The sequence below is a fragment of the Mustela erminea genome, chromosome 6 (genome assembly GCF_009829155.1).
Source record: "Mustela erminea isolate mMusErm1 chromosome 6, mMusErm1.Pri, whole genome shotgun sequence".
Taxonomy (NCBI): domain Eukaryota; kingdom Metazoa; phylum Chordata; class Mammalia; order Carnivora; family Mustelidae; genus Mustela; species Mustela erminea.
In genome coordinates, this window is record NC_045619.1 from 84,373,349 (window position 1) to 84,400,838 (window position 27,490).

The 27,490-nt window shown below is 38.7% G+C and overlaps 1 protein-coding gene and 3 non-coding genes across 9 annotated transcripts; all 4 read right to left on the bottom strand.

Annotated features, from left to right (window-relative positions):
- Positions 1 to 548: 548 nt before the first annotated feature.
- On the bottom strand, positions 549 to 27,372 carry KANSL2 (KAT8 regulatory NSL complex subunit 2). Of its 6 annotated transcripts, none has more exons than XM_032348042.1 (10): positions 27,279 to 27,372; positions 26,474 to 26,732; positions 25,510 to 25,688; positions 24,870 to 24,984; positions 20,731 to 20,894; positions 20,341 to 20,507; positions 19,706 to 19,802; positions 15,390 to 15,643; positions 11,441 to 11,560; positions 549 to 1,011 (listed from the first exon to the last, which is right to left on the bottom strand). In XM_032348042.1, the coding sequence occupies exons 2-10, from the start codon at positions 26,722 to 26,724 to the stop codon at positions 949 to 951; spliced, it is 1,410 nt and encodes a 469-aa protein (XP_032203933.1). In that variant the 5' UTR covers positions 26,725 to 26,732; positions 27,279 to 27,372; the 3' UTR covers positions 549 to 948. The 6 variants fall into 6 exon arrangements, with proteins under 6 accessions (XP_032203933.1, XP_032203935.1, XP_032203934.1 ...); XM_032348043.1 differs by lacking the exon at positions 549 to 1,011 and adding an exon at positions 9,103 to 10,769 and having other exon boundaries at positions 15,492 to 15,643; XM_032348039.1 differs by lacking the exon at positions 549 to 1,011 and adding an exon at positions 9,103 to 10,769.
- Positions 10,969 to 11,104, bottom strand: LOC116594628. Its single transcript, XR_004287335.1, has one exon. It is a non-coding gene; the product is annotated as a small nucleolar RNA SNORA2/SNORA34 family (small nucleolar RNA).
- On the bottom strand, positions 12,697 to 12,829 carry LOC116594627. Its single transcript, XR_004287334.1, has one exon. It is a non-coding gene; the product is annotated as a small nucleolar RNA SNORA2/SNORA34 family (small nucleolar RNA).
- On the bottom strand, positions 19,482 to 19,618 carry LOC116594626. Its single transcript, XR_004287332.1, has one exon. It is a non-coding gene; the product is annotated as a small nucleolar RNA SNORA2/SNORA34 family (small nucleolar RNA).
- Positions 27,373 to 27,490: the final 118 nt, after the last annotated feature.

Sequence of the window (27,490 nt, forward strand, 5' to 3'; positions counted from 1 at the left end):
ATCTAGCTATCTGAGTGTCCCAAGAGCCTAGCACAATACCCAGAACATTAGTAGGTGTTCAGTAAAGGTCGTAGGTTCTAGGTTCTAGGTTACTTACCAATTAATGCTTAGATACAAAAGGAAGTGAGAAGCAGGTGGTAGAGTAAAAGTGTGAGGGGAAGAAAATAAAGTCATGAATAGTACATATATATGCTTTAGGTAGTACTGGAAGCGAAATGAGGTATGCCCACCAAGACCTATACGTGGGGGTATGAGTGACCTTGAAGAATTTAACCAAAAAAACCACATCCATAATGGACCACAGATGACAGACGTAAAGTTACTTTAAAAATATATAATGGCCCTGGGGTGCCTGGACGGCTCAGTGGGTTAAAGCCTCTGCCTTCAGCTCAGGTCATGATCCCAGGGTCCTGGGATGGAGCCTGCACTGGGCTCTCTGCTCAGCTGGGAGCCTCCTCCGCCCCGCCCTCTGCCTGCCTCTCTGCCTACTGCAATCTCTGTCTAAATAAATAAAATCTTAAAATATATATATACAAAATGTCCCAGGCCAGGGTTGACAAACATTTATTGACAATATTAACACTTTGTGTTTGTTTTTGACAACCTTAGCATGACCTTTTGGAGTCTAAGGATAAGGCAGATAAGAGATCATCTCACATGCAAAATATTAGGGTATTATATTGCTGCTGGACACCATGGAAAATAATACATGGTCCAAAGTACCCATTTTTAACACACATTAGTTGCATAAAATCCCATTCCCATTTTATCATTTCAACCCTGTCCTGTCACCATGACATCCATGGGACAAAGCCTGACACTGCAAGCTTCACACCTCATTCACAGTCAATTGGCGAAGTTCTTCCCTATTTCTTGCAATCTCTGGGCATCTGAAAATCTTCTGCTCCACATCTTGGCACGTAAAAATTCCCTCCAGGCCCATCATCATCAAATCAAAAGAATACCGTAAGGCTGAGGCATGAATGAAGGAAAGATGAGGGGATGAGTGTTCTAAAACAAAGAAATACAGGTTGCTATTAGGTCCAATCTTTAAGAGATAATGCAAATATATACACTTACATTTTTAAAATGGAATATTAAACTATAAAATTTATATGTGATTATGTATGAGTGAAGAGGAGATAGACAAGAAAGGCAAGGTATATGCTTTTTTAAAAATATGCTTTGGGGACGCCTGGGTGGCTCAGTTGGTTAAGCTTCTGCCTTCGGCTCAGGTCATGATCTCAGGATCCTGGGATCAAGCCCCTTGGACTCCCTGCTTAGCGGGGAGCCTGCTTCTCCCTTTGCCTGCCACTCTCCCTGCTTGTGCTCTCTCAACTCTCTCAGTCAAATAAATAAATAAAATCTTTCTTAAAAAAGACAATAAACATAAGCTTTGTTTTATAATTTTGACTGTGGAATCATATAACATTTTATATAATTATAAAATAACTAATTTTTAAACAAGCCCTAAAAATATAAAGACACATTTATCCATCTGGCAAAATAATCACCCAAGAAGGAACTATTCCAAAGTGACTTTAAAATATTGTAATTTTACTGAAATCCCTGGTGGGATCTACCCTAAGGGCAAAAGATCTGCAAAAATGTCTTCACTATTTTCACTGACCATATTCTGGTGATGGTGTTGATATTATTTTTCTCAAATTTTTATTTTTACAAAGAATTAAAAAAGCAAATGTGCCGTTAGGTCATATTCCAACTCTATCATCCTTGGTGTCATTGAGAACTGAGACAGCCAACATGAGTTGGGGGGAAATGTACAAACGTAAGATAGAAGAGGTTAAGTTAAAACTGTTTAATCCTGAATTTGAAATAGAAGTGTCATTATGAAACCATGAGGCATTATCTCCTTTTGAAAACAGAGAAAAAGAATTATTTCCTAATTCTGTCTAGAAACAATGACCAGTCTAGTAGCGATGGGTATCCTTGGCACTCAGATTGTGAAACACCATGTCCCATTAAAAAAGAACCACAGCCCCCGTAGAAATTGGTTATTCTAGGTCTGGAGCTGGAAATAAATGAGATAAGTCTAAAATATCTTAGCATATGAACAGCAAAGAAACAATCAAAGACTCAGAAGTCAATTTAAAGAACATCCTTCTGGGCAAAGACCCTTTTAGTATTATTAATAAGGTTTTTAACCATAATGAAATAAAACACATTGAAAATGCTTAAATCCTTAAGTTTGTAATGGTAATTTTTAAAACCCTACTTGATTTCTCTTAGAGGCTACTAGTGAACCAACTCATTATTAAAAATAGTAAGTGGAGAAAAAGAAGTAAACGTTTATCCTGCCTTTCCTATGCAAACCGTACCACTGGGTGAACAGATAGTAGATAAGAAGAAATTTCTCTTTGTAGAAGTTTCCCAGATAATGAATGAAGAAGAAATGAAGGTAAAATATCACCATTTTTTAACTCCTAATGAATCAATAGATCTAGGCATTGAGCTTCAAAATGCTGCTATCATCACAAAAAAGAGAGACACCCAGACATCATGTGCCCCCCTGATGGAAGAACACAACACAATCTCTGAAGCAGACTTCCCAAAATCATGAACTGAAATCTGATTAAGCCTCTGGACTCAACTGTTGATTTGCAGACATACAGATGACAGAATAACATGTTAAACTGCACTGTGGAGACACAATTGACTAAATCCAGACTGAACTCTCTATAAGACAAACCACCTGTTTTCTTGCACAATAACAACAAAATCAGGAGAAGAAAAAAGGACTAACCTATGGAGTAAATGAGGCTTATAAGACATATCAACTAATAATAACACATACACTTTATATGGATTTTAAATAATCACCCTATGAACACAACACACATACACACAGCCCAGAGATTCTCACAGAGGACAGACAGGCATCTTAAACCTTATGAGGAACCCTATCCATGAGGATAGTGGAGATGAACTGATAACCTCTGAAGGAGTAACAGCAATACAAACCAGAACATAGTCCTGAAACCAAACAATTACCAAGCCTATAATCCAATAGTCAGCAAAATTTCCTACAAGAATGAAGTCAAAAGAAAAATTCATCCCCAAATGGAAATGGTCTAAATGTTTCAGTTAAAAGACAACTATTTTTTAAAAAGATAATTATTGAGTAGTTAAAAAAATAAAAAACAACTATATGCTGTTTATAAGACTAACACTGAAAATGAAAATACAGAGAAGTTTAATCTAAAATGATGATAGGGATCCTAGGCTTATCATGGGGATCACTTCATAATATATGAAAATATCCAATCACTATGATATGCATCTGAAATTAATAGGATATTGTATGTTGATTATACTGCAATTAAAAATAAAATGATAAAAAAGACACACCTAAACAATAACTGAAAGAAAACATTATATATATTAATATCAGACAAAATATACTTTAAGGCAAAACATTATTAGATATAAAAATAATAGATTTGAGGCAGAAAGAAAGTAGAAGGAAATAAGCAAGATAAAAGCACAATCAATAAAATAGAAAAAAATCCAAAAGAAAAGAACAAGTTAACCAAAAGTTCGTTCTTAGGAAAGACAAAGGAAATCGATAAACATCAGGGAGACTAAGACAAAAATGAAGAATGCACTGATAAATAATAGGAAGAGAAACAAGAGAATCACTAAATATGATTCAGTCTTCAAATAGGTAAGATTTTATTGCAAACAACTTTGCAATAAATATGAAGATTTTATGAAATGGGTAAATTCTTAGAAAAAGTATAACTTACCAAAACTGACACAAGAAAAAACAGTAGATTTAACAATCATTTACCATTAAATAAATTGAATCAAATAAGTATCATCCACGAAAAGCAACGGTAACAACAATGGAAAAAATTCTGTGAGTTGACAGAAGTCCAACTCATTTTATGAGAGCAATAAAACCATGACAGTAAACAAGGAAGGAAAATTACTGGCCGATATCACTTATAAACCCAGATGCAAAAATACCAATACATATGAAAATTAAATCTAGAAATATATGAGTAATAAATTATGACCAGTTGGGTTTATACAAGGAACAATGTGTTTAAAACTAGAAATAAATCTATGTGTTTCAACATATTAAAGAAGAAAATCATAATCATAATCATCTCAATAGATGGAGAATTTTTCTAATAAAACTCAGTATCAATGTGATTTGTTTTCACTTAGCAAACCAGAAATAGAAAGGAAATCAATTATTCTGGCACTAACGACAAAAGAAATGCTCAGCAAACTTTTTATTTTTATTTTTTCTTTAATTATTAAGTAACCTCTACACCCAACACAGGGTTGGAACTTAAAATCCCAAGATGGAGAGCTGCACACTCTACCAAGTGAGCCAACCAGGTGCCCCAAACTTCTAAAATCCAGGTCCTTCTGAATTCAAACCCCATTCATTTGGCCACATTTTAATGCTTTCTTTTCAAATAAGCCCAAGAAGTTGAATATGGCTGGAAAGTAGCACATGAGAGAAAGAATATTCTTTGAGACAACGGTCATTAGATAATTAAGGTCAGATCATGAAGGGTCTTAGATGCCATGCTAAAGAGGTTGTTTGTGTGTTTTCCTGAAAACAGTGAGGGGACACTGAAGGTGAAAGGTTGGCATAGCAGTAGAATGACCAAATAAAGCTTCTTTCAAAGAATCGTACTGGCTGCAGTATAAATTTAGAAAGAGTAAAACTTAAAGCTCGGAGATGAGTTTTCAAGAGAGAGAACAAGGGGTTGCAAGTTCCAGACCTGTAAGAGCCAGACATGAGTGAAATGGGCCAGTTCTAAGACAACAGGAGAGGTGAGAACTGTAGAAAATGAAAAGCACAGGTCACTATAAAAACCCACAATTCAGCTCCTGTCAATTGTTTTCATGCAAGAATATTGCCCAGGAGGGACGCCTGGGTGGCTCAGTTGGTTGGACGACTGCCTTCAGCTCAGGTCATGATCCCGGAGTCCCGAGATCAAGTCCCGCATCGGGCTCCCAGCTCCATGGGGAGTCTGCTTCTCTCTCTGACCTTCTCCTCGCATATGCTCTCTCTCACTGTCTCTCTCTCAAATAAATAAGTAAAATATTTAAAAAAAAAAAAAAAAGAATATTGCCCAGGAAAGAATAAATATTGTGAAAATATCTATGCTACCTAAAGCAATCTACACATTTAATGCAATTCCTATCAAAGTACCATCCATCTTTTTCAAAGAAATGGAATAATTCTAAAATTTGTATGGAACCAGAAAAGACCTCGAATAGCCAAAGGGATATTGAAAAAGAAAGCCAAAGTTGGTGGCATCACAATTCCGGACTTCAAGCTCTATTACAAAGCTGTCATCATCAAGACAGCATGGTACTGGCACAAAAACAGACACATAGATCAATGGAACAGAATAGAGAGCCCAGAAATAGACCCTCAACTCTATGGTCAACTAATCTTCGACAAAGCAGGAAAGAATGTCCAATGGAAAAAAGACAGCCTCTTCAATAAATGGTGTTGGGAAAATTGGACAGCCACATGCAGAAAAATGAAATTGGACCATTTCCTTACACCACACACAAAAATAGACTCAAAATGGATGAAGGACCTCAATGTGAGAAAGGAATCCATCAAAATCCTTGAGGAGAACACAGGCAGCAACCTCTTCGACCTCAACCGCAGCAACATCTTCCTAGGAACATCGCCAAAAGCAAGGGAAGCAAGGGCAAAAATGAACTATTGGGATTTCATCAAGATCAAAAGCTTTTGCACAGCAAAGGAAACAGTTAACAAAATCAAAAGACAACTGACAGAATGGGAGAAGATATTTGCAAACGACATATCAGATAAAGAACTAGTGTCCAAAATCTATAAAGAACTTAGCAAACTCAACACCCAAAGAACAAATAATCCAATCAAGAAATGGGCAGAGGACATGAACAGACATTTCTGCAAAGAAGACATCTAGATGGCCAACAGACACATGAAAAAGTGCTCCATATCACTCGGCATCAGGGAAATACAAATCAAAACCACAATGAGATATCACCTCACACCAGTCAGAATGGCTAAAATCAACAAGTCAGGAAATGACAGATGCTGGCAAGGATGCAGAGAAAGGGGAACCCTCCTACACTGTTGGTGGGTATGCAAGCTGGTGCAGCCACTCTGGAAAACAGCATGGAGGTTCCTCAAAATATTGAAAATAGAACTGCCCTATGACCCAGCAATTGCACTACTGGGTATTTACCCTAAAGATACAAACGTAGTGATCCAAAGGGGCACGTGCACCCGAATGTTTATAGCAGCACAATGTCCACAATAGCCAAACTATGGAAAGAACCTCGATGTCCATCAACAGATGAATGGATCAAGAAGATGTGGTATATATACACAATGGAATACTATGCAGCCATCAAAAGAAATGAAATCTTGCCATTTGCGACAACATGGATGGAACTAGAGCGTATCATGCTTAGCGAAATAAGTCAAGCAGAGAAAGACAACTATCATATGATCTCCCTGATATGAGGAAGTGGTGATGCAACATGGGGGCTTAAGTGGGTAGGAGAAGAATCAATGACACAAGATGGGATTGGGAGGGAGACAAACCATAAGTGACTCTTAATCTTACAAAACAAACTGAGGGTTGCTGGGGGGAGGGGGGTTGGGAGAAGGGGGGTGGGGTTATGGACATTAGGGAGGGTATGTGCTTTGGTGAGTGCTGATTACAGACCTGTATCCCTGGGGATAAAAATACATGTTTATAAAAAATAAAAAATTAAAAAAAAAAAAAAGAACATCGCCCAGGATTGCTAGATCTTCCAGTCAAGAAAATTTTAATGCATTTTTTTCATTTTCAAAAGTGTGCCCCCCACACACACACAACCAAATATGGGCCAAATCTGATACAAAAGTCATCAGTTGCAACCTGTGGCTCAAAATAAGGTAAAGTCAATAGAGAAGAAGAAAGAAACCCAAAGGATATTATGAAGAGAGAATTGTGATAGTTATCAATTGGGTGAGGACAGAGGGAGAGGGGTAAAAATGGATGACTTCCACATCTCCAGTTTGGTCACTGGGTGGATGGTTTGTCATTCGCTAAGCCACGAAACACAGGTAGAAGAGGTTTAAGGGACATTCAGATAGCTAATCAGCAGAAGGATTAGAAGACTGGGAAAACAGAAGCCATCTTATATGCCTCAGTTCTTTCCCACCACCACTCCCATTGCTACATCTTCGGCTCAGCTGCATCAGTGATACCTGGGCAAGTGATGAAACAAGCAAAAATCAAAGTGACATCTGGAAGTAAGCAGACTGTCTGAGAAAAGTTGGGTAGATATACCCATCAAATGGAACCATCCATGGTGGGTTAACAGTAAGGCTGAGTGCTATCTGATGATGCTAGGATGGGGACTGTGCTGGTGACCTAGGGTTACAACCAAAGTGGCCAATCATTGCAGGCTGTGAGATTGGGGCAGCTGAGCCTGTTGCGGACCTCAAAGCGTTAACGAAAATAAAGTAACAGGGAATCCAGGAAATACTCTCTCCACTTAGAGGAAGGTAGATTTCAAAGATTGAGACTATGACCTCACCCATTACACACCATCCCTGGTTGCTGGAATCTGAAAGCATTAACCTATCTTTAACCCAAACATATACAGGTCACAGTATGGGACAATATTTAGGACAATATGGATGTACCTTGAAGGCATATGGTAAGTAAAATAAGCCAGACAAATACTGTATAATCCCACCTACCCATGGAATCTAAAAAAAAAAAAAAAAAAAAAAAAAAAAAAATTCTTAGAAACAGAGCAGATTGATGATTGTCACAGACAGGAGTAGGGGTGGTGGAAATGGGTGATGGTGGTCAAAGGTAAAAACTTTCAGTTACATGATGAATACATTCTGGAGAATTACAGGCTGGGGAAAAAAAAAGTTAAAAAGCTAAATGGGGAAGTGGGAGAGCCAAAGAGGTTTCTTAAAAGGAGGCCTCTTTGACCTGCAGCACAGAAGCACTCACAGTTGAGTGGCAGGCTGAGGACTTAATGAGTTGAATTCCAGAAAAGCCTAAACACTCCAAGTGGTACTGTTACACTAAGCTCAGGAGCCTGACTGGAAAAACCTGGAACCCTAAAGTATGGTATTACATCTGGATGGAAGCTCCCAAGAATACTGGCTCTGCAGACTTCCACAAACCAAATCATGTTCACAGAAGTGGCCTATCACTCCCTAGCAAGAGTGAGCACCTCCCCCATGCAGAAGACTCTTAAAGAGGGCCACTCTTGCCGCACCTGGGTGGCTCAGTGGTTAAAGCCTCTGCCTTTGGCTCAGGTCATGATCCCAGGGTCCTGGGATTGAGCCCCACATCAGCTCTCTACTCAGCAGTAAGCCTGCTTGCCTTCCTGTCTCTGCCTACTTGTGATCTCTGTCAAATAAATAAAATCTTTAAAAAAAAAAAAAAAAAAAGCGGGGGGACATTCTCACAAAACGTGTCCTCTTCTTCCCACAAAGCTGCCTCCACCTCATTTCTTTTCTGCCAGGCCAAAAAGGTTTAAATCCCAGCATGATCCAGCTGGTAATGCACTGGGCCTGATAAAGGAGTAAAGAAATTGTACCTCAAAGAACTGTAAGAACTAGCTAGCAGGTATTGGTAGAAGGCAGAATACCCCTGGACTTGGATTTTAATCAAGAGGACCAGAACATAAAATTTTAAGAAGTCACTGGCTTGGAAGCATGTTTTCAGTACTCATAATTTAACACCTTGGCCAGGAGCCCAGAGAATGGGGGTAAAGTAGCTGCAGGGGTGCCTTTCAGAAACCTGGAAAAAAATGATGGCGAACACTCAGCAATGTGAAAATGCTGCCATTGCCCTAGCAAAGGAATCAAAAGGTGCAAAGAGAATATGCCAGAATGGGTCCGTTATGTGAGACCCAGAGGACATTCCCATTCACCAAAGCCCTCAGGTAGAAGGGCTCCAATGTCACCAAGTTCAGTGAGCCTTCTACAGGCCAGGACGGAGCATGTTAACAACCATGAAGATCAAAGGGCTACTAAATAGTAGAAGTCAGCTGGGCAGCACTTTAACAAAGGTCCAGGGACAATTACAGGCACACATTTTACTGTGCTTCGCTTTATTGCACTTCGCAGATGCTGCATTCTTTTACAAACTGAAGGTTTGTGGAAAGCCCGCAACGACCAAATGTAGTGGCACCATTTTCCCAAAAGCATTTGCTCACTTTGTGTCTGTGTCACATTTGTAAATCTTGCACGATTTCATTATCATGTTATGATAATCTATGGTAAGTGATTACCATTTGCTGAAAGCTCAGATGATGGTTAGCACTGTTTAGCTATAAAGTATTTTTTAACTAAGTTATGACTTTTTAAAGACATAATGCTATTACACACTTAGTAGATTACAGTACAGTATAACTTTTATATGTGCTAGAAAACCAGAAAATTCATCTGACGTGCTTTATCAAGATATCTGTTTTGACTACAGTGGTCTGGAACCTAACCTACGTATCTCCAAGGCATGCCTGTAACAGACAACTTCTAGCATAGGTAACTCAGTCCTAAGTGAACTTTTATTTTAATCCTATCTTTAGATTCATCATCAAAATGATCTTGGCAGTTTACACCTATCTCTGCTCCAGCATCAGGCCCAACTTCAATACAAGTTTTTTACATACATTGCTAGCTCTAGAGAATTTGGGGATGATCATCAGACATTAATTGGGAGAAAAGCAATGCAAATGGGAGTAGGTGGCACAAAGAATGGAAAGAGGAAGATCTCTAAAACTGGTAGGCTTTAATAAGGAAGTTCCCCCCGTTTCCATTTACTTCTTACAGGTTTTTATCTTACCTTCCAAACCAAACCAAGTTCCTGAAAATGTATTTTACTTCTTGGGATGGAAGTTAACCTGTCCTGTTTTTCCTTTTCCCATCAGATACAACTCCCTAAGGACCCAAAAAATATATATACACATTCAAATACAAAGAAAACATGCATTCAATTGTTTTACATTTTCATAACATTTTAACATTTAATAGAAACTATATACAATAATTTTTATTATATTTTACATAAGATAGCCACTACAGAAATTTACATAGCTTGGAAGCAAGATGGATGATTAAAGAGGGCCCCGTCCTGTGGGCTATTCTCAGAGATGATAGGTCAGAGTTCAGTGGAGGAAGGAGGGGTTCAGATTACCAATCAGGTGAGGTGAAGAAAGGCTAAAACACAGGCCATTAGATAGAGATAATCAGACGCTGGGTTCCATTAATAACTCAAAGGTACACACATCTCCTACCTAAACACCTATGCGTATTTGTGCCTGGACATGGGAATTCCCATTACAAAGATGTCTCTCCCTTAGGCACAATCCCAAACACTCTCAGTCCCAGCAGCTCTGACAGGAATCACCTATCTCTCTCTTCCCTGTGCAGAGTGGGAAGACGCTCTTGGTCCCTCCCCAACAAATCTGGTTTATGTTTGACTACAGCACTCAATAACCCAGAGGAAAAACAACGCCATAGTAGGAGGTGTCCTTCAGTGCGAGACAGTCATAAATACTTGTTTAAAGAATGGAAAATTCAAATCCACCAAAGTCAGATAAATGGTTTCCCAAACAAATCATCAACTGATAGAAGAAGAGTGTTCTGGCTTCCCATTTGTAGTAGCCACTCCGCTCTGAGGCAGTGGTGCAGAGGCTTTCTCAGAATTTCGAGGCCCCTGTGATCTGCACCCATCTCCAGCCATCTGCATCTGGCCCTGTTAAAAGGAAGTCACTTTGGTTACAAATCCATTCATTATGGTCTGAAACACGAATGTGACTTATCAAGATCATGACAGCAGAAATATAGTAACTGAGAGGTTGCTCTTCCCCATACTGTACTATCTCTGATCCTTGGAGTCAGTGGCCATGACAGGTAGCATTCCTGAGGCCCTCCCAATGGGAGGGAGTGCTATGGGTTGTTTCTTCCAATGAAACAGCCATTCTCTGCTGAGGTTCCAGAACAGCCAGGAGATCACAGGAAGACAGTCCTTTGGGCCTCTGCTTGAAACAAACAGCTATAGTACAACTGCTAGTCTTCAGTCAGGGCCATGGTACCCCACCCAAGGCTCAAAGAAAGAAGCTGAATCACATGACTTGTCCTTATGCTACGATGAAAATAATTCCAGTGCTGAACTCTCCCTTTAAAAAGAACTACTTATGATTTATGTAGATTCCTTGTCTTAACCTCTTCTAGTTAACTAAAGAAACACGCATTTTGCTCTCTGAAATTCTGGGACTAGTGGTGTTCTCTTTAAGGGCCCATTTATAGAACTGCCATCTGGGGCCCCTATACAGTCTACTTGTGATGACAACCCCACACTGGGAGTACATGCTAGCCATAGCCAGCAGGGAGACCTGTGCCTGGATGGGGTTGTCCTTCACTTGCCAGAATATCCACCGGGCCTTCGGCAATTTCTTTGACTGAATGATCTTCAAGGGTTAGTGAAGGATCAAAAAGTAAGGGTGAAGGAGGGCACGGCATACCATCACCCACAACATCCAAGTCCTAGGAAAAGAAAGAGAAAAAGCCTATCAGTAAAACCAAGGGAACCAGTAAGCTGAAGCTGGCGTATTTTTCATAAACCTCAAAGCAATTTTCCCATATTTCTCTCACCCCCTTGCCTACCTTTAACCAAAAAAAGATTTTTCCCAGAATGTCCAACAAATGGGATAAGATCCAAAAGCACTAAAAACTTTTGCTTGCTGCTGAGTATAAAGCAAAGACCACTGTACTAGCATTAAAAAAAAAAAAAAAGGTATTTTCAAATACAAAAATTCAGAGACAAAAATGTAGAATAGTAGCTACCAAGGGCTGGAGGGAGAGAGGAAGCAGGAGTTATAGTTCAATGGGCACAGAGTCTTGAAGCTGACAGAAAAATTCTAGAGATGCACAACGGTGACAGCTGCTCGATACTATGAATGTACGTTAACGCCACGAATTGTACACGTAAAAATGGTTAACAGTAAATTTCATGTTATAAAAAGTTTTACAAAAAAATTTTATTTAAAAAAAAAAGTGTATTCCTTCTAAAACTAACTGTAGACATATAAGTTCACCAGTGGTGAACCTAATATGGACAATCAGCATAATCACAAACTAAAATAAAATACTGCTTTCATAGACTGGACAATATGCAAGGTGGCTGGCTGGCTGACTGTCGGTAGAGCATGCAACTCCTGATCTCAGGTTTCTAAGTTCAAGCCCCATGATGAGCACAGAGCTTACTTTAAAAAAAAAAAAAAAAAAAAAAAGGCTGGACAATATGAGATTGCTTGATTAATGCCCAACAGTCACAGTGAGGTAAGAAGTACTATTTGGATGAAGTCCCTATCCCCTCCCAGAAATCCCTAATTCTTAAACAAAACATACTTCAAATGCTCTTTTAAGAGGGGACAAGGGGGAGGCACCTGGGTGGTTCAGTTGGTTAAGCATTTGCCCTCTGCTCAGGTCACGATCTTGAGATCCTGATGTCCTGGGAAGGAGGCCCATGTCAGGCTCCCTGCTCCATGGGGAGTTTGCGTCTGTCTGCCCCTCCCCCCACACTCCTGCTCTCCCCTCTCTCCTCTGCCTCTCTCAAATAAATAAAAGCTTTTTTAAAAAAGAGGAAAAATAAGAGAAGAAAGAAAATCATATTCCATAATCTATGTTCTTCCAATTGAAGGAGCCATTGCCACTGGGATGCTGAATGGCTTCCAGACCACAGAAACACAGTACTCTTGGCTCCTGTTTGAAACCAACAGCTACAGCAAACCACTGGTCTTGATTCAGGGCCAAAAGCATCACAAAGCCACTATGTGTCAAACTAACTTTCATGCTACCAAGAGTCTACTGCAAAACTCCCTTCCCAAGAGTAATTTACAAAGGGCTTCTACTCCCCATGCCAAATCCACTTTATAGAGGTTGTTTCCAGTAATCGAGCTTTACAAGAGACTTAGTTCTATGCTTTTCTATGCTTTTAAATTAAGTCTAAGCAAGTGAAACCCTTTCTTTGGTGTGCTAATTACCAAATTAAGTATCACACTTCACTACAATTAAGGTAAAGAATATTAATTTAAAAATGTACTACATTTAAGCCTGCTCAATTTTAGCAGAAATTCAGAAAAGGATATGGTCAGCTATCTAACATCTATTTCAGATGTGTTAGAAACTATTTACTTATTTTCCATTCCATTATGAGAGTGCTAAGTAGGGGGGAGGGGGCAGACAGAGAGACCCTTCAAGGGGCCTCTCACAACCCATGAGATCATGACCTGAGCCAAAACCAAGAGTCCCACACTAAACTGACAGAGCCAGCCAGGTACCCCTAGAAACTTCTGTACTATTCACAGAAACCAGTATTCTCATGTGGTTAAGCCTGTAAAATGTTCTCTTCAATTCTTTTACTATGCACAATTATTATACATATAATTAACTTGGCTTTTGAAAGAACCAATTTAGGGACGCCTGGGTGGCCTGGGATGGAGCCCCCAGTTGGCCTCCTTGCTCAGCAGGGTGCCTGTTGCTCCCCCTGCCTGTGTGCCCTCTTGCACTCTCTCTGGCAAATGAAAAAATAAATGAATAAATGAAAAATAAAAGAACCCACGAGGCATGAAGTTTCCCAAGTCTCAAGACGACAATGGTATGGAAATGTTTTGTAAAGAAAATAGATATTCAAAAGGCTTTTCTCAAATGTTCATTTTGTCTGTTACAAGAATTAAAATTGGGGAGGGGTGCCTGGGTGGCTCAGTGGGTTGAAGCCTCTGCCTTCCGCTCAGGTCATGATCTCACTGAGGTCCTGGGATGGAGCCCCGCATCGGGCTCTCTGCTCAGCAGGGAGCCTGCTTCCCTTCCTCTCTCTCTGCCTGCCTCTCTGCCTGCGATCTCTGTCAAATAAATAAAATCTTTAAAAAAAAAAAAAAATTATCAGATGAAATAAAATTTACTATCCTAATAAATCTACATAAAATACATGTGCTAGTTTCTATATATTTACATTATTATCTGAAAGGAAAGTAGTGATATAGTGCTTATTAGGTTAATTTTCAGACCTTTAAATTTGCTCATGTTACTAAGTTTAAAAAAAAAAAAAAAAAGATAGTGCCTCTGCACTTTCTTCACATTTAAAATGAAGGAAAGTGGACAAAACTGTCCTTATCAACAAAGGGCTATCTGTTCATTTACACACTTCAACATAATCTCACTGGAAAAACTTGGGAAGTACTGAAGTATATAAAGGTCCCTTACTAGTTTTCATATTCTATGAAATCTGTGTTAAAGAAATTTTTTTAAAAAACAATTATAATCAGGATTATAATAAAAATGAAAACTTTATTATAAATGAAATAATGAAAAAAAGTTTAATAAGCCTATAGATCATATGTAACCAAAAGGGAGAAAGGGGATCATGAAAAAAAAAAACTAGACCCAGCTTCTTCTTAGTATCACCTTTCTTTTTCAGATAGTACCCTGTCCTTTTATATCCTTTTTAACAAAAGCAATAGCCTTCAAGCCACCCAAACTTTGCTTCTACCGTTAGTAAATAATCTGGCTAACTAGATTAAATTTTCCACTTATATTTGTTACATTAAACACGTCATGGTTATATACAAAACTTTATTATGAAATTCAGACTTATCTTCAGAACAAATAATGAAGACCTTTATCCAGAACATTAAATATTAACTAAAGTGCTAAGACAAAGATGCTATATCAACTGATCCCTGAGTCTGGAAGTAGGATAGTGCTAACTATGGGAACAAATAAAATCAGAGATGGGTTAATGGGTTGGGAACAACTGAGGAACAAGCTTAAAAATGTAGTGTACACACTTAGAAGGCTGTAAATACTTAAAAAGAGATCACTGTTGTTCTAGTCCATTCACAAGAGAATCTACAATAGCACATCAAAAATAAAAGCCAGCAGCCAGAGCTATGTTTAGAGTCATTTCTTCAGGGGCATATTAACCTGAAAATGAAACTTTACTACTACAGAGCAAACACAGCTTAAAACCGTCAAGAGTAGATATGAGAATTCATATGTACTATTAAGATTCTAGTGAATCACTCACCTTGTGGATGGGTACCAAGTTTCCTGGCTATACTAAATCCAAAACAATCTTGACTTTCCAGCTTCCCATAGTTTACAATTTAATTCCTTATCATTCCCTCAGATAAAGAAAATCTCCTGCCAACTTAATGGTGTCTAAATTAATATGCTAACATACAAACACAACCATACATGTAGCATTTCAAAAACTTTATCAAGTCTCCTGGCCACAAAAGATGAACCTAGTCTCACCATTAATAAATAAGGCCTTGCCTCAAGGGCCAACCAGAGCAGAGCTTCTCTAACTTACATCACTGAACTCCAGAGGTAAACTCTCAGTGGGCTGAAGCTCGGCAGCACTCAAGTACAGATCCATGGGGCCGGCTTCCAGATCGTCTGGCACAGACAGTACCTGCTCGGGCTTATACATCTGAGGAGGCAACTGGAAATGCAGTGGGCAGCAGGGATCCTCAGAGAGGCTTACAGGAACTGGTTTGTTGCAGGGTACCTCTTCAGACCCCTGGCAGCATTTGAAGAGAACCTGATTCGTGTCCTGACAAATATCTGTAGAAAAATGGTCAAGGGAAATAAAATGGATCTACTAGAGGCACAAAATACAAGTGTTATCTGCCATGTAAAATTCAAGATCTGCACTACAGAAGACAACTGGTTACATGTGAAACAGAATCAAACACAGTTAGCAATTTTTTCAAAGTTCTTCTCAAAGTGTCATTCACTAGCATCCAATTCCAGCTCTACTGGTAATTTAAATCTAGTCCCCAAATTACACTTCTGGATCCCAGTCATTTAAACTAGAGACACTAGGGGCGCCTGGGTGGCTCAGTGGGTTAAAGCCTCTGCCTTCGGCTCAGGTCATGATCCCAGAGTCCTGGGATCGAGCCCCGCATCGGGCTCTCTGCTCCGTGGAGAGCCTGCTTCCTCCTGTCTCTCTGCCTACTTGTCATCTCTGTCTATCAAATAAATAAATAAAATCTTTAAAAAAAAAAAAAATCTTTAAAAAAAAAAATAAAAAATAAACTAGAGACACTAATCTTGTTCTCACTTGGGAGAGTCAAACACAAAACATTTGACAACACTGCTAAGCAAACCTCAGTAACAATCCTAGGAATCTCCTACGAAACATTCTATGGCAAAGGCAAATAGCTTGCAGAAACACTACCAAGGCCTCCCAAGAATCAAGAGATATGGTGTTTCTGCTCTGTTAAGCACACGGGCAAAAAAAAAAAAAAAAAAAAAACCCTGCAAAAACTTCTTGAATCTTGTTTCCAAAATGTTTACATATGTTTAAAGCAGCAGGGAACTGGGGAAAATAGAAGCCCTAGTAATAGACAAAAAATAAAAGTAAGTTTCCATGTCCCCTTGCTTTTTGGGGGGATAGGGATGGTAGTGCAGGGGAGAGTTCTGCCATGGTTCCAAAGAGAAAGGAAAGAAGATAATTTTGCTTATGAGGACCCATGGAAAGCAAGTACCCCAGGAACACTCCAAGAGGACTAACAACTTCTACAGAAAAGGGCAAGTTTCCAAGTTGGCAAAGCAGCTCTGTAGGATGAATCAAAATTAAACTGATTAGATAAACAGTAAAATTTAGTTCAAGTTACTCTCTCTGTGAAATGTTTTATTCAAGTGATAACTATTTCTTGAAATCTTAACTACATGGTTTCCCCCTAGATTAACAGACAACTGTTATTTCAAATGTGGGCTTATTTTTAAACCAGAAGCCACAATTTTCTATGAACTAATTGTACCCAGAATTATAGAATTATGGGTAAATTTTCCTCCCAAATTTTAAGGTAATATCTAAAAATTAAGAAGTCCAGCATGTATTTTATTTTTAAGCCAAATAAAACTTCTTGAATAAAGCCATTTGTTTCAATCAATTCTTAGAAACTGCTAAACTCTTAAGACAGGGTTTCACAACTGTAATTCTACTGACATCACTGGCTGGCCTGTGCATTGTAGGATGCTTAGCAGCATTCCTGGCCGCTAGCCACTAGATGTCAGTAGCACTCTCATCCCTAAATTGTAAAAAGCAAAACTGTCTCCACACATCACCAAATGGGGATAAAATGGTCCCCAGTTGAGAACCACTTCTCTAAAAGAACAGTAAACAGTACAAAGTAAACAATACTTATCAAATGAAAATGAACAATCAAATGAACAAATACATGAATCTAACAGAAACAACCAGATTTGCATTCTCTATGTGCTTAAGAAAACCTAGTCTCCAATGTGCTTAAAAAGTCCAATCTTATTACATTATTAACACTTAAAATCAATCCATTAAATTAAATGTTTTAATCCGAACTTTTTTCATGGAATTCAAAGGACTTTCACAAGTCTCTTATTTAATACAATATTCTGGAAAAACCCTCCCCCAACCTCCTCCACCCCCTTTCCTTTCCAATGGGGACAAGAGAGACAAAGAGAAGGGAATGGTTGACCTACAACTAGAGTCTGGGTCCTTCACTTTCAGTCCAGTGCTGTCTCCATTAGACCAGTGTAAAGAGTTAACAGGTCACCAATGGCAGTCGCTCTTTCTCTGGGATAAGGACTTAAGGAAGGGTAAGTGACTTAAGCAACTATGGAGTGGAAAGGAAAAAAGCATAAAACAAAAGAAATCATACTTCCCTTCTCCTTTCAAATACATTTCATTTTCAACTTTGCTTTTTAAAATATTAATAACCTAATAAACCATTTAGTATAATATTTTAAGTCTAAAATATTTTAAGTCTAAAATATTCCTCAATATCTGTAAACTGAGTTTTTCTGAATTATAAAGTAATTCACACTCCCTGAAGAAAACCTGGAAAGTACAAGGCAGAGGAATAAAGGGCATTCATAACCCCACCAACAAAAAGCAGTCAATTTCTGTTAATTCCCCTCCTAGTATTTGATTATATGTAATTTCATATTCTATTTTTGTCACAATCATTTTCCTAGGTAATCCATAAATTTTGATAAATCTAATGCTTATTGCCTAAACATATTCCATATAATGTTACATCATAATTTTCTTCTCTATATCCTATTTCTAAAAATGTAAAGGCTGTCTCCAGTTGAAGGAATTTTATGTAAAAATATCAGTCTACATTTTATTATATCCTTAAGATAAACTCCAAGGTAACATTATATCAAACAATATGAATACCGGCAGTGCCTGGGTGGCTCAGTGGGTTAAAGTGGGTTAAAGCCTCTGCTTCTGTCATGGTCTCAGGGTCCTGGGATTGAGCCCTGCATCAGGCTCTCTGCTCAGGAGGGAGTCTGCTTCTCTCTCTCTCTGCCTGCCTCTCTGCCTACTTGTGATCTCTGTCTGTCAAATAAATAAATAAAATATTTAAAAAAATATATATATGAATACTGCCAAGCTCCTCACTAAAAAGCCTGTAGCACTTGATCTTCCCACTGGCAGTATTTAGAAGGACTCATTCACAACCTCACCTCAACTTCAACTTGAAATTCACTCATTCATTAAATATATATATACAAGTACCAAATTCACAGATTAAAAATTTTCTTATTTCCTGTTTCACTTATGGACAGTGAAGATAAACTTTTCAACACTGAGCCATCCTTTGCCCAATTGTTTTGAGCATTTATCTTTAGTTTTTAATTACCTTGCACCAAGTAATTTGTGTATTAAGGACAATAATCCTTTATCAGATATTATAATAATTAATAAACTGGTAAAATATTCAAATAAACAGAACAGAAAACAATTTTTTCCTCTCAGATGACCAAGAGAAGATCCTTTTTCTTTTCCTATTAAAAAAGATAAACTTCATTTCCAAATATTTTATATCTCTTGCCAGGCAAATGAAATCCAGCAAGATTTAAGCCTTTTAGATAATAAAGATCATCATACTTAACAAGTGCTTTTACTGTGAAATTAACTTTCTTGATATCCATAATAAGGATGCACTTACACAATTCAATAAACTCAGAAAGTCTTACAAACTGACAGTAAATGTGGTCTCATAGCAGAATCAAGAGATGCTATGATGGTTCAAAGGCAAACTGGGAGGGTGGGGAGTAGAATCATTCTATTTTTGGAAATAGTAGTTTTCAATTCGAATGAATTCTAAAATATACAAATTAAGGCCCTGACCATACAAAAGGATACTTCTTAAAGAAAGGTCACAGTTCAGAATCGACTGTTTTCTAGTGGAAAACCTGTATCAATTCTGTGTGTGTGTGTGTGTGTGTGTGTGTGTGTGCGCGCGCGAGAGAGAGAGAGAGAGATAACTGGATTGAACACTATTCTATTTCCAGTGAAACTATTCTATTTCCAGTGAAAAAGTTCTAGCACAGATCTCTGTATTTTGGAATCCCAATACTAATCTACTATAAATAATTATTAGCCCACTGCTATCTCCAATGACTCAGATATTTCTTTCTAATGAATTGACCATTACATTTCCAAAGTTCTGAAATGGCCAACAGACCATAGAAAGACATTTCTTTAGGCTCCTGTTTGAAACCAACAGCTTCAGCAAACTGCTGGCCTTGATTCAGGGCCAAAGGAAAGCAAAGACCTTCAATTAAGCAAACTATCAGAGATTCCCACCTAGCCTTTAGCTAGCAAACTGAACTGAATAAAAAAGATACGGGTAAGGCAATGTCTGGTCATTGGAAGAGACTGATTGGAACAACGAACATCATCCACAAAGGCCAAGCACCTCTGACTGGAACGAGTTGTGTGCGCCTACAATGGAGAAAACAGATAAATCAAACAAATCATCAATACAAAATACAGCCAACTGGAACATCTGGGTGGCTCAGTTTGCATCCAGCTCTTCGTTTCGGCTCTGGTCATGATTTCATGAGTTGAGAGACTGAGCCCATCCATGCCAGGCTTCCTGCTCAGAGGGGAGTCTGCTTAAAGATTCTCTCCCTCTGCCCCCACCCCACTCACATGCACTCTCTGTCTGTCTCTATAAATCTTAAAGAAAGAAAGAGAGGGAGGAAGGAAGGAAGGAGGGAGGGAGGGAGGGAAAATACAACGAATTATCTATGAGAACAGATACTTGTAACATATAAGAAAGGTACATCCTTAAAAGCTAAAAAACTCAATAGATGACAACCTCAAGATCAGCAGTCTCTGGACTCAAATGCTCTTTTCAATTTACCCCACGTCCAATTAAGTCAGATTTCAGAGCCAAGACTGTACAGTGTTCTGACTATTACGCTAACTTAGTAAACAAAGCAAATACATACCCCTTAGAGGTATAAACACAAATTACCTGTTGGGCAGCACCATCTGTGGCCAGCATTCTGCGTTCCTTCAGCTGCCTATGTAATAGGGCTTCCACTCCGTAACGCTGGCGATACCGCCGAAGACACTTCAGACGCTTTAAGTTCTCTCGTTCTTTGGCCAAAAGTCCCTCTGGGCCAGTCAGGAGACTACTACCTGATGAGTCACAACAGTCAAGATGTTATGTGCCGAGCAACCAATGAAGGATGGCTGCTCCAAATTAACATGAAATAAACAGGGTAAATTCTGCCCATAAGATAGCTATTTTCAAAAGCAAATTCTCCTTCACTCCAGGTACCAAAACAGATAAATCTAACTACTACCAAATTCACATTGTGAACCCACAAACAGCTGGTTGGGACCAGCATAAAAAACTTGCCTAGAGCTTCATGTTCCACTTTGCGATTATGTAAATAACGTCGCTTCTTCTCTTTGAGCAGATGTTGAAGTCGTTTAAACTGATCGATGTACAAAGACTGCAAACGAATTAGCTTCTCACGCATTATCAGAGCAACTTCTTCTGCTGTGTAAACACCAGCATGTCTGGAATAAAACAGAATTCAGCAAAGAATAAGAAAACATAATATTAAACCCAAGCTTAAAAGGAGAAAAGGGTATGGGGCGCCTGGGTGGCTCAGTGGGTTAAAGCCTCTGCTTTCGGCTCAGGTCATGATCCCAGGGTCCTGGGATCGAGCCCCACATCGGGCTCTCTGCTCAGCAGGGAGCCTGCTTCCTCCTCTCTCTCTGCCTGCCTCTCTGCCTACTTGTGATCTCTGTCAAGTAAATAAATAAAATCTTTAAAAAAAAAAAAAAAAAAAAAGGAGAAAAGGGTAGAGAGGAGACTTAAGTTTGTTACTTAACAGTAAGCCACCACTGAGACAATCACCTTATTAAATATGAATGTTTTCATACACAGCATTCGAGTTATTAAAAAATAAATAATAGGGGCGCCTGGGTGGCTCAGTGGGTTAAAGCCTCTGCCTTCAGCTCAGGTCATGATCCCAGGTCCTTGGATCGAGCCTCGCATTGGGCTCTCTACTCAGCCAGAAGCCTGCTTCCTCCTCTCTCTCTGCCTGCCTCTCTGCCTACTTGTAATCTCTGTCTGTCAAATAAATAAATAAATAAATCTTTTAAAAAATAACAATAATAATAATAATAGTAATAATAAAGAAAATCCCTGAACACTGGATACTAACGTATGATCTCACAATATGAGGAAGGGGAGTGGTTTCGTTATTTTTCCCAGTTATCTGCAGTTAAGAAATGAAGATTTCGAACATTCAAATTTTTTATTAATCTACAATCTTATTCAATTTTATAATTCGTAATTTAGTCACTTAGTCAGGATAGCTTAAAAGTATTCAATTTAATAATATTACTATCTTAATAAGATTACTATCTTATTATCTTAATAATGTAAGATAGAATAATACTATCCTACTATTTTAATACTATTAAAATAGTATTAAAAATATTACTATTTTAATTGAAATTAGAAATTTCAATTTCTAATTTAAAATATATTCCTATATTGGAATTTACATGAGCCCTCAAAACACTGGTCCACAGTGGCTATTCACTGTCCCCAGCTCATTTTCTTAACAAATTTCTCAAAAATATAGCACCCTGGGGTGGCCCTTAATTGCCAAAGATCTAGATCCATATCAACTTTACTAAGCTTGGCCACCAATTATAAACATAAGAAGTTATTCTAGTGATTATGATGAGGTAACCTAAGCAACTAAGTTAAAGAAGCAATTTAACTGGAGACTTTCCTGATTCTGACTTAAGTCTAAATGAAAAGATTAACTGCAAATTTAAAAGATTTTTGGTTCCATTAGCCTTGTATGATCATTACATAACCAGGAAGAGGACATTAGATATATACTTGACTTCCTATTTTCATATTTTAACTGAGTAAAAACTACATCCTTTATTTCAAACAACACTTACAAATTATGTACTCAAACTAATCTGAATTACAAATATTACAACTTCTTTAAAAATTAGCTGTTAAGCCATTAAAACACACAGAATAAATAGAATTATTAACTTCAGGACCGAAAGCAAGTAATCTCTCCCCAAAAACTTTCTCGAATATAAATGGAAGCCAATACTACCTGTGCATTAAGTACAATTACAAAGTAGTCTGAAGTAAAAAATAACAAATTAAGAACCAAAACATCATAAATAAAAACTAGCCAATTATACAAATGACAAAATCTAAGACTACCAAAAAGTTGTGAAAAGGTTTTAAAAACATCTGAAGTCTAAATAAGATAACTAATTTGCATCTTCAGGAAAACAGGTTTGTTGCATTAGTATGTTTACAAACCTACTATTGAGGACTTAACCTAATGTTAATTTTGTTAAAATGAAATTAACTTCATTGTACCCTGCCAGAAGAGAATTTACCAATAGTCTAAGGACTAGAATTTATAAATGGAAAGTCACTATAATTAGAATTTACTACAAATCCCTGGGAAGAGTGGGTCATTTATTTAAAGATGGATGTTTCAGACATTCACAGCTAGTTACTAAAATCATGTACCAACTTCCTGTACTCTGATATTCACAAATTTAAGTCAGGGTTTTATTACTTGAATTCATCTTCAAAAAAGAGGGAGCCATCTTATATTCTATTAAATGTCTCTTATGAAAAAGTATTCCCCAAAATTTATTTTAGTAACAATGATGAAGACTCAATAACCTGAAATGACCTTTACAAAAACTAGTCCTGAATACCTGTAGAATGTCATATGATAAAAACTACTTTAAAGAAAATTACTTTTTAAAAAAGGGAAGATCTGGGGCACCTAGGTGGTTCAGTGGGTTAAAGCCTCTGCCTTCAGCTCAGGTCATGATCCCAGGGTCCTGGGATCAAGCCCCACATCTCATCGGGCTCTCTGCTCAGCAGGGAGCCTGCTTCCCCCCTCTCTCTGCCTGCCTCTCTGCCTACTTGTGATCTCTCTCTGTCAAATAAATAAAATATTTTTTTTAAAAAAGATAAATGCTGTTGTTAATGATTCAAAAAATGGTCCTAGTAACAACAAAACACTGACACCAGAGAGGAAATTAAAAGAATTTCATTAAATAAAAAGACTTATATTAAATTTAAGACATCAGTACGTAACCTTATTAACAAATTTAGTATTAAAAGACATTTAACAACTCTACTGACATCCCTAAAAATGCAAGTATTTTAGGAGGCCGAACTTTTTTTTGGATCATCTCATAGAGGAATTAAGAGAAACCTCATATTTAGTTGCCTACTTCATTTTCCCCTTTGAATATTCCTTTTAGGAGAAATCGACATCAAGTACCTAGTCCTTTTAACACTTATACATCTCATAAAATTAAGTGGTATTTTTAAGTTACACTAGCATAAATATGTCCCCTAGAGACTGATCCACTCTAAAGTACTACTGACAAAATCGAGTTTTTGGACCTTTGAAGCTGAGTTATTTACCACACCAAAGGACAGTCATTTTGTGACTATAGAGAGCATATACCTCTTCAATGCAGCAAGTCTGGAATTTCCAGAAGCACAAGGGGGGGGGGGGGGGTATAAAGTTACTGCTGTGAGAGAATCCTGCTAGGTAATGAACATTCCTTTCTTTTCAAACTACTTAGATGAGACTTTCCAAACAAGTACTTCCCGAAGAGCTGACTAAACAGACATTACTCAAGAAAAATAGATGAAATTAATTCTACTTAGAAAATGTAAACCTAAATGACTTTTTATGACGAGACTAGAAATTCATTATCCCTCGTACTATTTACTTCTATGCAAACTGTCAATGGAAGTGTTGAGACAGTACACAGAAAGAATAAAGAAAATAAAAAAAGAAAAAATTAAACTAAACCCAAACCATGAGACAGAAATATGAGATTGTGAGTGGTAATGTTTTTTTTTCCTACAACTCCTTAGGTGATCATGGGCTAAGTAAAGAGTAGAACCTTAGTTAAGATATAATTAGCATGATTACTCACTTCTGGGATCCTAAATCGGTTTCTCTTTCTTAGGCATGAAACAAAAGGAAACTCCTGAACATCTTTTTATTTTTCTACTTGGGAAAAAAAAAAACCTCATAAAATGTAAATTTGCAAAAAAAAAAAAAGTAGTTATTCAAATACAGTAACATTACTGTTCCTGAGGTTTAAGCAGGAATCCATTTAAATCAATTTCCTCTTCTCTAACTGATCGAAACATTTCTCAACCGACCTCCTGTTATGTCCAAGAAATGTCCTATTTTCTCCCCTATACATTTTCATGTGCAGAATTGATATCCAAAATTTTTCCAAATTCCCGACTTCCAAAAAAGAATAAAATCTTGCTCTGCAGCAAGACAGTGATGAACCAGGACACTTTAAAATACAGAAGCTAATACTGTTCACAAATAGCTAAACTCTCTTTACCCCTCCTAGGTTCTTTATCTATTAAAAGCATGCATTATTGTAGTCCACATTCTAACTACAAAAAAAAATTTTTAAGTCTTATGTGGAGTTACAACTTACTTTAGGGGATCTTCTTGATCACTGTCTATGCTATCAGCTTCACTGTCAGGGTCACCTCTCCATGTCTGATCCACAGTAATGGGTTCCTGCTCCCCATCACTCCAGCTGTCTTCATCTGAGGCAAGGAAGGGAGAGCAGCCATTAAGACTTCCCACCTCTGTAACTCCACCACACAGAACTAGATTACTTAACCCATCAACCCACACATTAACATTTAGAGAAACAAACAAACAAAAACCCCCAACAACTTAATACAAAGACACCGGCAAATAAAACTGGCTTGAAAAAATATAACCCAAGTAAGGTTACTTAAAACATAAATAAGGTAACTGTGCCCTCAAAAGGACAGAGAGGTCAACTCAAAATTATTCTTGCTTCCTGAAATTACCTTGCCTAACAAAGACAAGCATAAAAACGGCAATGAAGGAAACAGTTATGAACTCAAGACAGTAAATCCAAGCACATACTACATCAAACCGAAAAGAACTGGTGAACACAACAATCCTGGAATTCTCACCAAATCGTCAATGAATTACAATTTTATTCTATTATCATGTGTATGTTCAAGGCACTGTGCTAAACCAAAATAAGTTCTTTAACTTACTTTTTCCTTTTTCATTCTAGGAGAAAAGATTCTTACCCAGAATTCGACTAGCTTCACTGCGGCTACTTTCTGGAGTTTGAGACCCCAGCTCTGTCTTAGCGTAAGAGCTTAGCTGGCACAAGAGTGTTTCACCCACAGGCCCTGGACTGGTCTTCTTCATTTGAGCATGAAGTGCCAGGGCATTCCTACGGGCATGTTCAGCACAGAAAGACACGCTAAGGAGACAAAATATTAACATTTTATACTCACGTCCCTTCTTGAAAGAGTTCAACCATTTTCACAGTCACTAGTTTTAGATCATTTTTAGGAAATTAAAATAACTACTACCTTCATTTGTAAGTTAAAAAGGCCAGTAAGACAGAGTAATTTAACCGGCCCAATGTCAACTCATTTGGTCTTACTAAGGGGACATGCAGGTAGCATAATAATCTTGGCGCTTCATTCATCAAACTAAACATCCCAGCTATAAAAATGCTGACATCACCTTAGAACAAATCAAAGAGATCCACTTGCATCTCTCAAAATTGTTTCTGGTAACTCTACATTTTACTTCAGTATCTATCCACTGAAGGTAATAAGACACAAGGCACAATTTTAAATCCAAAATATACATGCAGAATTAACTAGCCAAGATATGTTTCTGCATGAATACTTTTGCTTCAATGATGAAAGCTATGAAGCCATTCCTAGAAGAATGCACATATACACAACTTAACAAAGGGCCAGGGACCCCAGGGTTAAGAATAATCTAGAATATCCCCTTATTTTATAGACAAGGGAAAAGGTCTAAAGAAAGTAAATGAGTGCCCCAACTGGAAGTGGCCTCTTTGCAGTCTTCAAAGGTTTGGGTGTTGGTGTTGGTTTTTTTTTCTCCTCAAGGATATATCCACATCCCCAATTTTAGAAAAACTCCAGCTATTCACAAGGCCATAATATCCACCTCCCCCTCTCGTTTTAAAACTAAAAATAAAAACGATATAGATTATCTATACATATATACCCATCTTTCTTCTCAGGCTTTGGAGCAGCACTGGGACATCTTTTTCCATTCTTCGTTGATATATAACTACACTGCTTGAAGGGAGCATTCTTGTCCTCAAGGATATGCTTAATGCAAAACTCCTGCCCCTCCAGACGAGGCTGCGAGCATGGGCGATGAGTGAATGAACAAGACAGGGGTTCCTGGGACCTGGGCAGTGGGGTGATCCTTCCCCGATTGGTCGGCAAGACGTGGATCCGAATCCTGTTCATACCAAAACCTGCAGGGTCACACAGATCAAAAAGCCCTTACCCTTCCCGAAAATTCCTGCTCCACGACATCCGGGCCGACCGCGGGTAGTTTCCAAAAGACTGGCAGAAGTCACACTCCGTAACTGCCCTCCTCCCACGTCTCCCCAGGCCACCAGTCCATTTGTCTCACTTCAATTTCTCCCCCATGCCCGCCGCCACCCGAACCACCAGCACTAAGTATCTCGGGCTCGCACGGCCGCCGCACGAGCCGGGAGCGCCCGCCCCACGCGGCTGCAGCAACGCCGCAGCGCCGCGCCGGGCCTCCGCCTCCCTGCACGCCGCCTTTGTCCCGGCCCGCCTCAGAGCTCACGGCTGGGCCCTGCCCGTCCTCGGCCGCCCGTGCAAGCGCCATTTTGTCCTCCGGCTCCGGGCACCAGAGAATCTGGCTTCTGGAAGCCTACAGAAGGAAAACAACCTCGACGCTGACTGGGACGAAGTAGCAGCTCGAAGACGGAAGGAGGGGAGAAGCAGCAGCCTAACTGCGGTAGCGAAATTAAGCACCGCCGCCATCTTACCTCTGCCTCCACGCCGCACCGCGCCGCTACCTCTCTGGGCGCGCCACCCGCGTCTAACTCGACCCAGCTCCTTTCCAAGCTCCCAACCCCTGATTGGCTACTGTGCCCACGGCTGTGTGTCACCATTGGTCGAGGCCGGCTAGCTATCACGGCTGGGGGGCGGGGCGCTGAGAAAAACCGCGGCTGGGGTGGCTAAGACAACCTGTCCGTCA

Excerpts from the sequence above, each read along its gene's own strand:
- KANSL2 (XM_032348039.1), bottom strand. The coding sequence starts at position 26,724 with ATGAACAGGATTCGGATCCACGTCTTGCCGACCAATCGGGGAAGGATC. Across the intron at positions 20,895-24,869 it reads GATCAAGAAGATCCCCTAAA|ACATGCTGGTGTTTACACAG; the intron begins GTAAGTTGTAAC and ends GTTTTATTCCAG. Across the intron at positions 20,508-20,730 it reads AGTGGAACATGAAGCTCTAG|GTAGTAGTCTCCTGACTGGC; the intron begins GCAAGTTTTTTA and ends GTGACTCATCAG.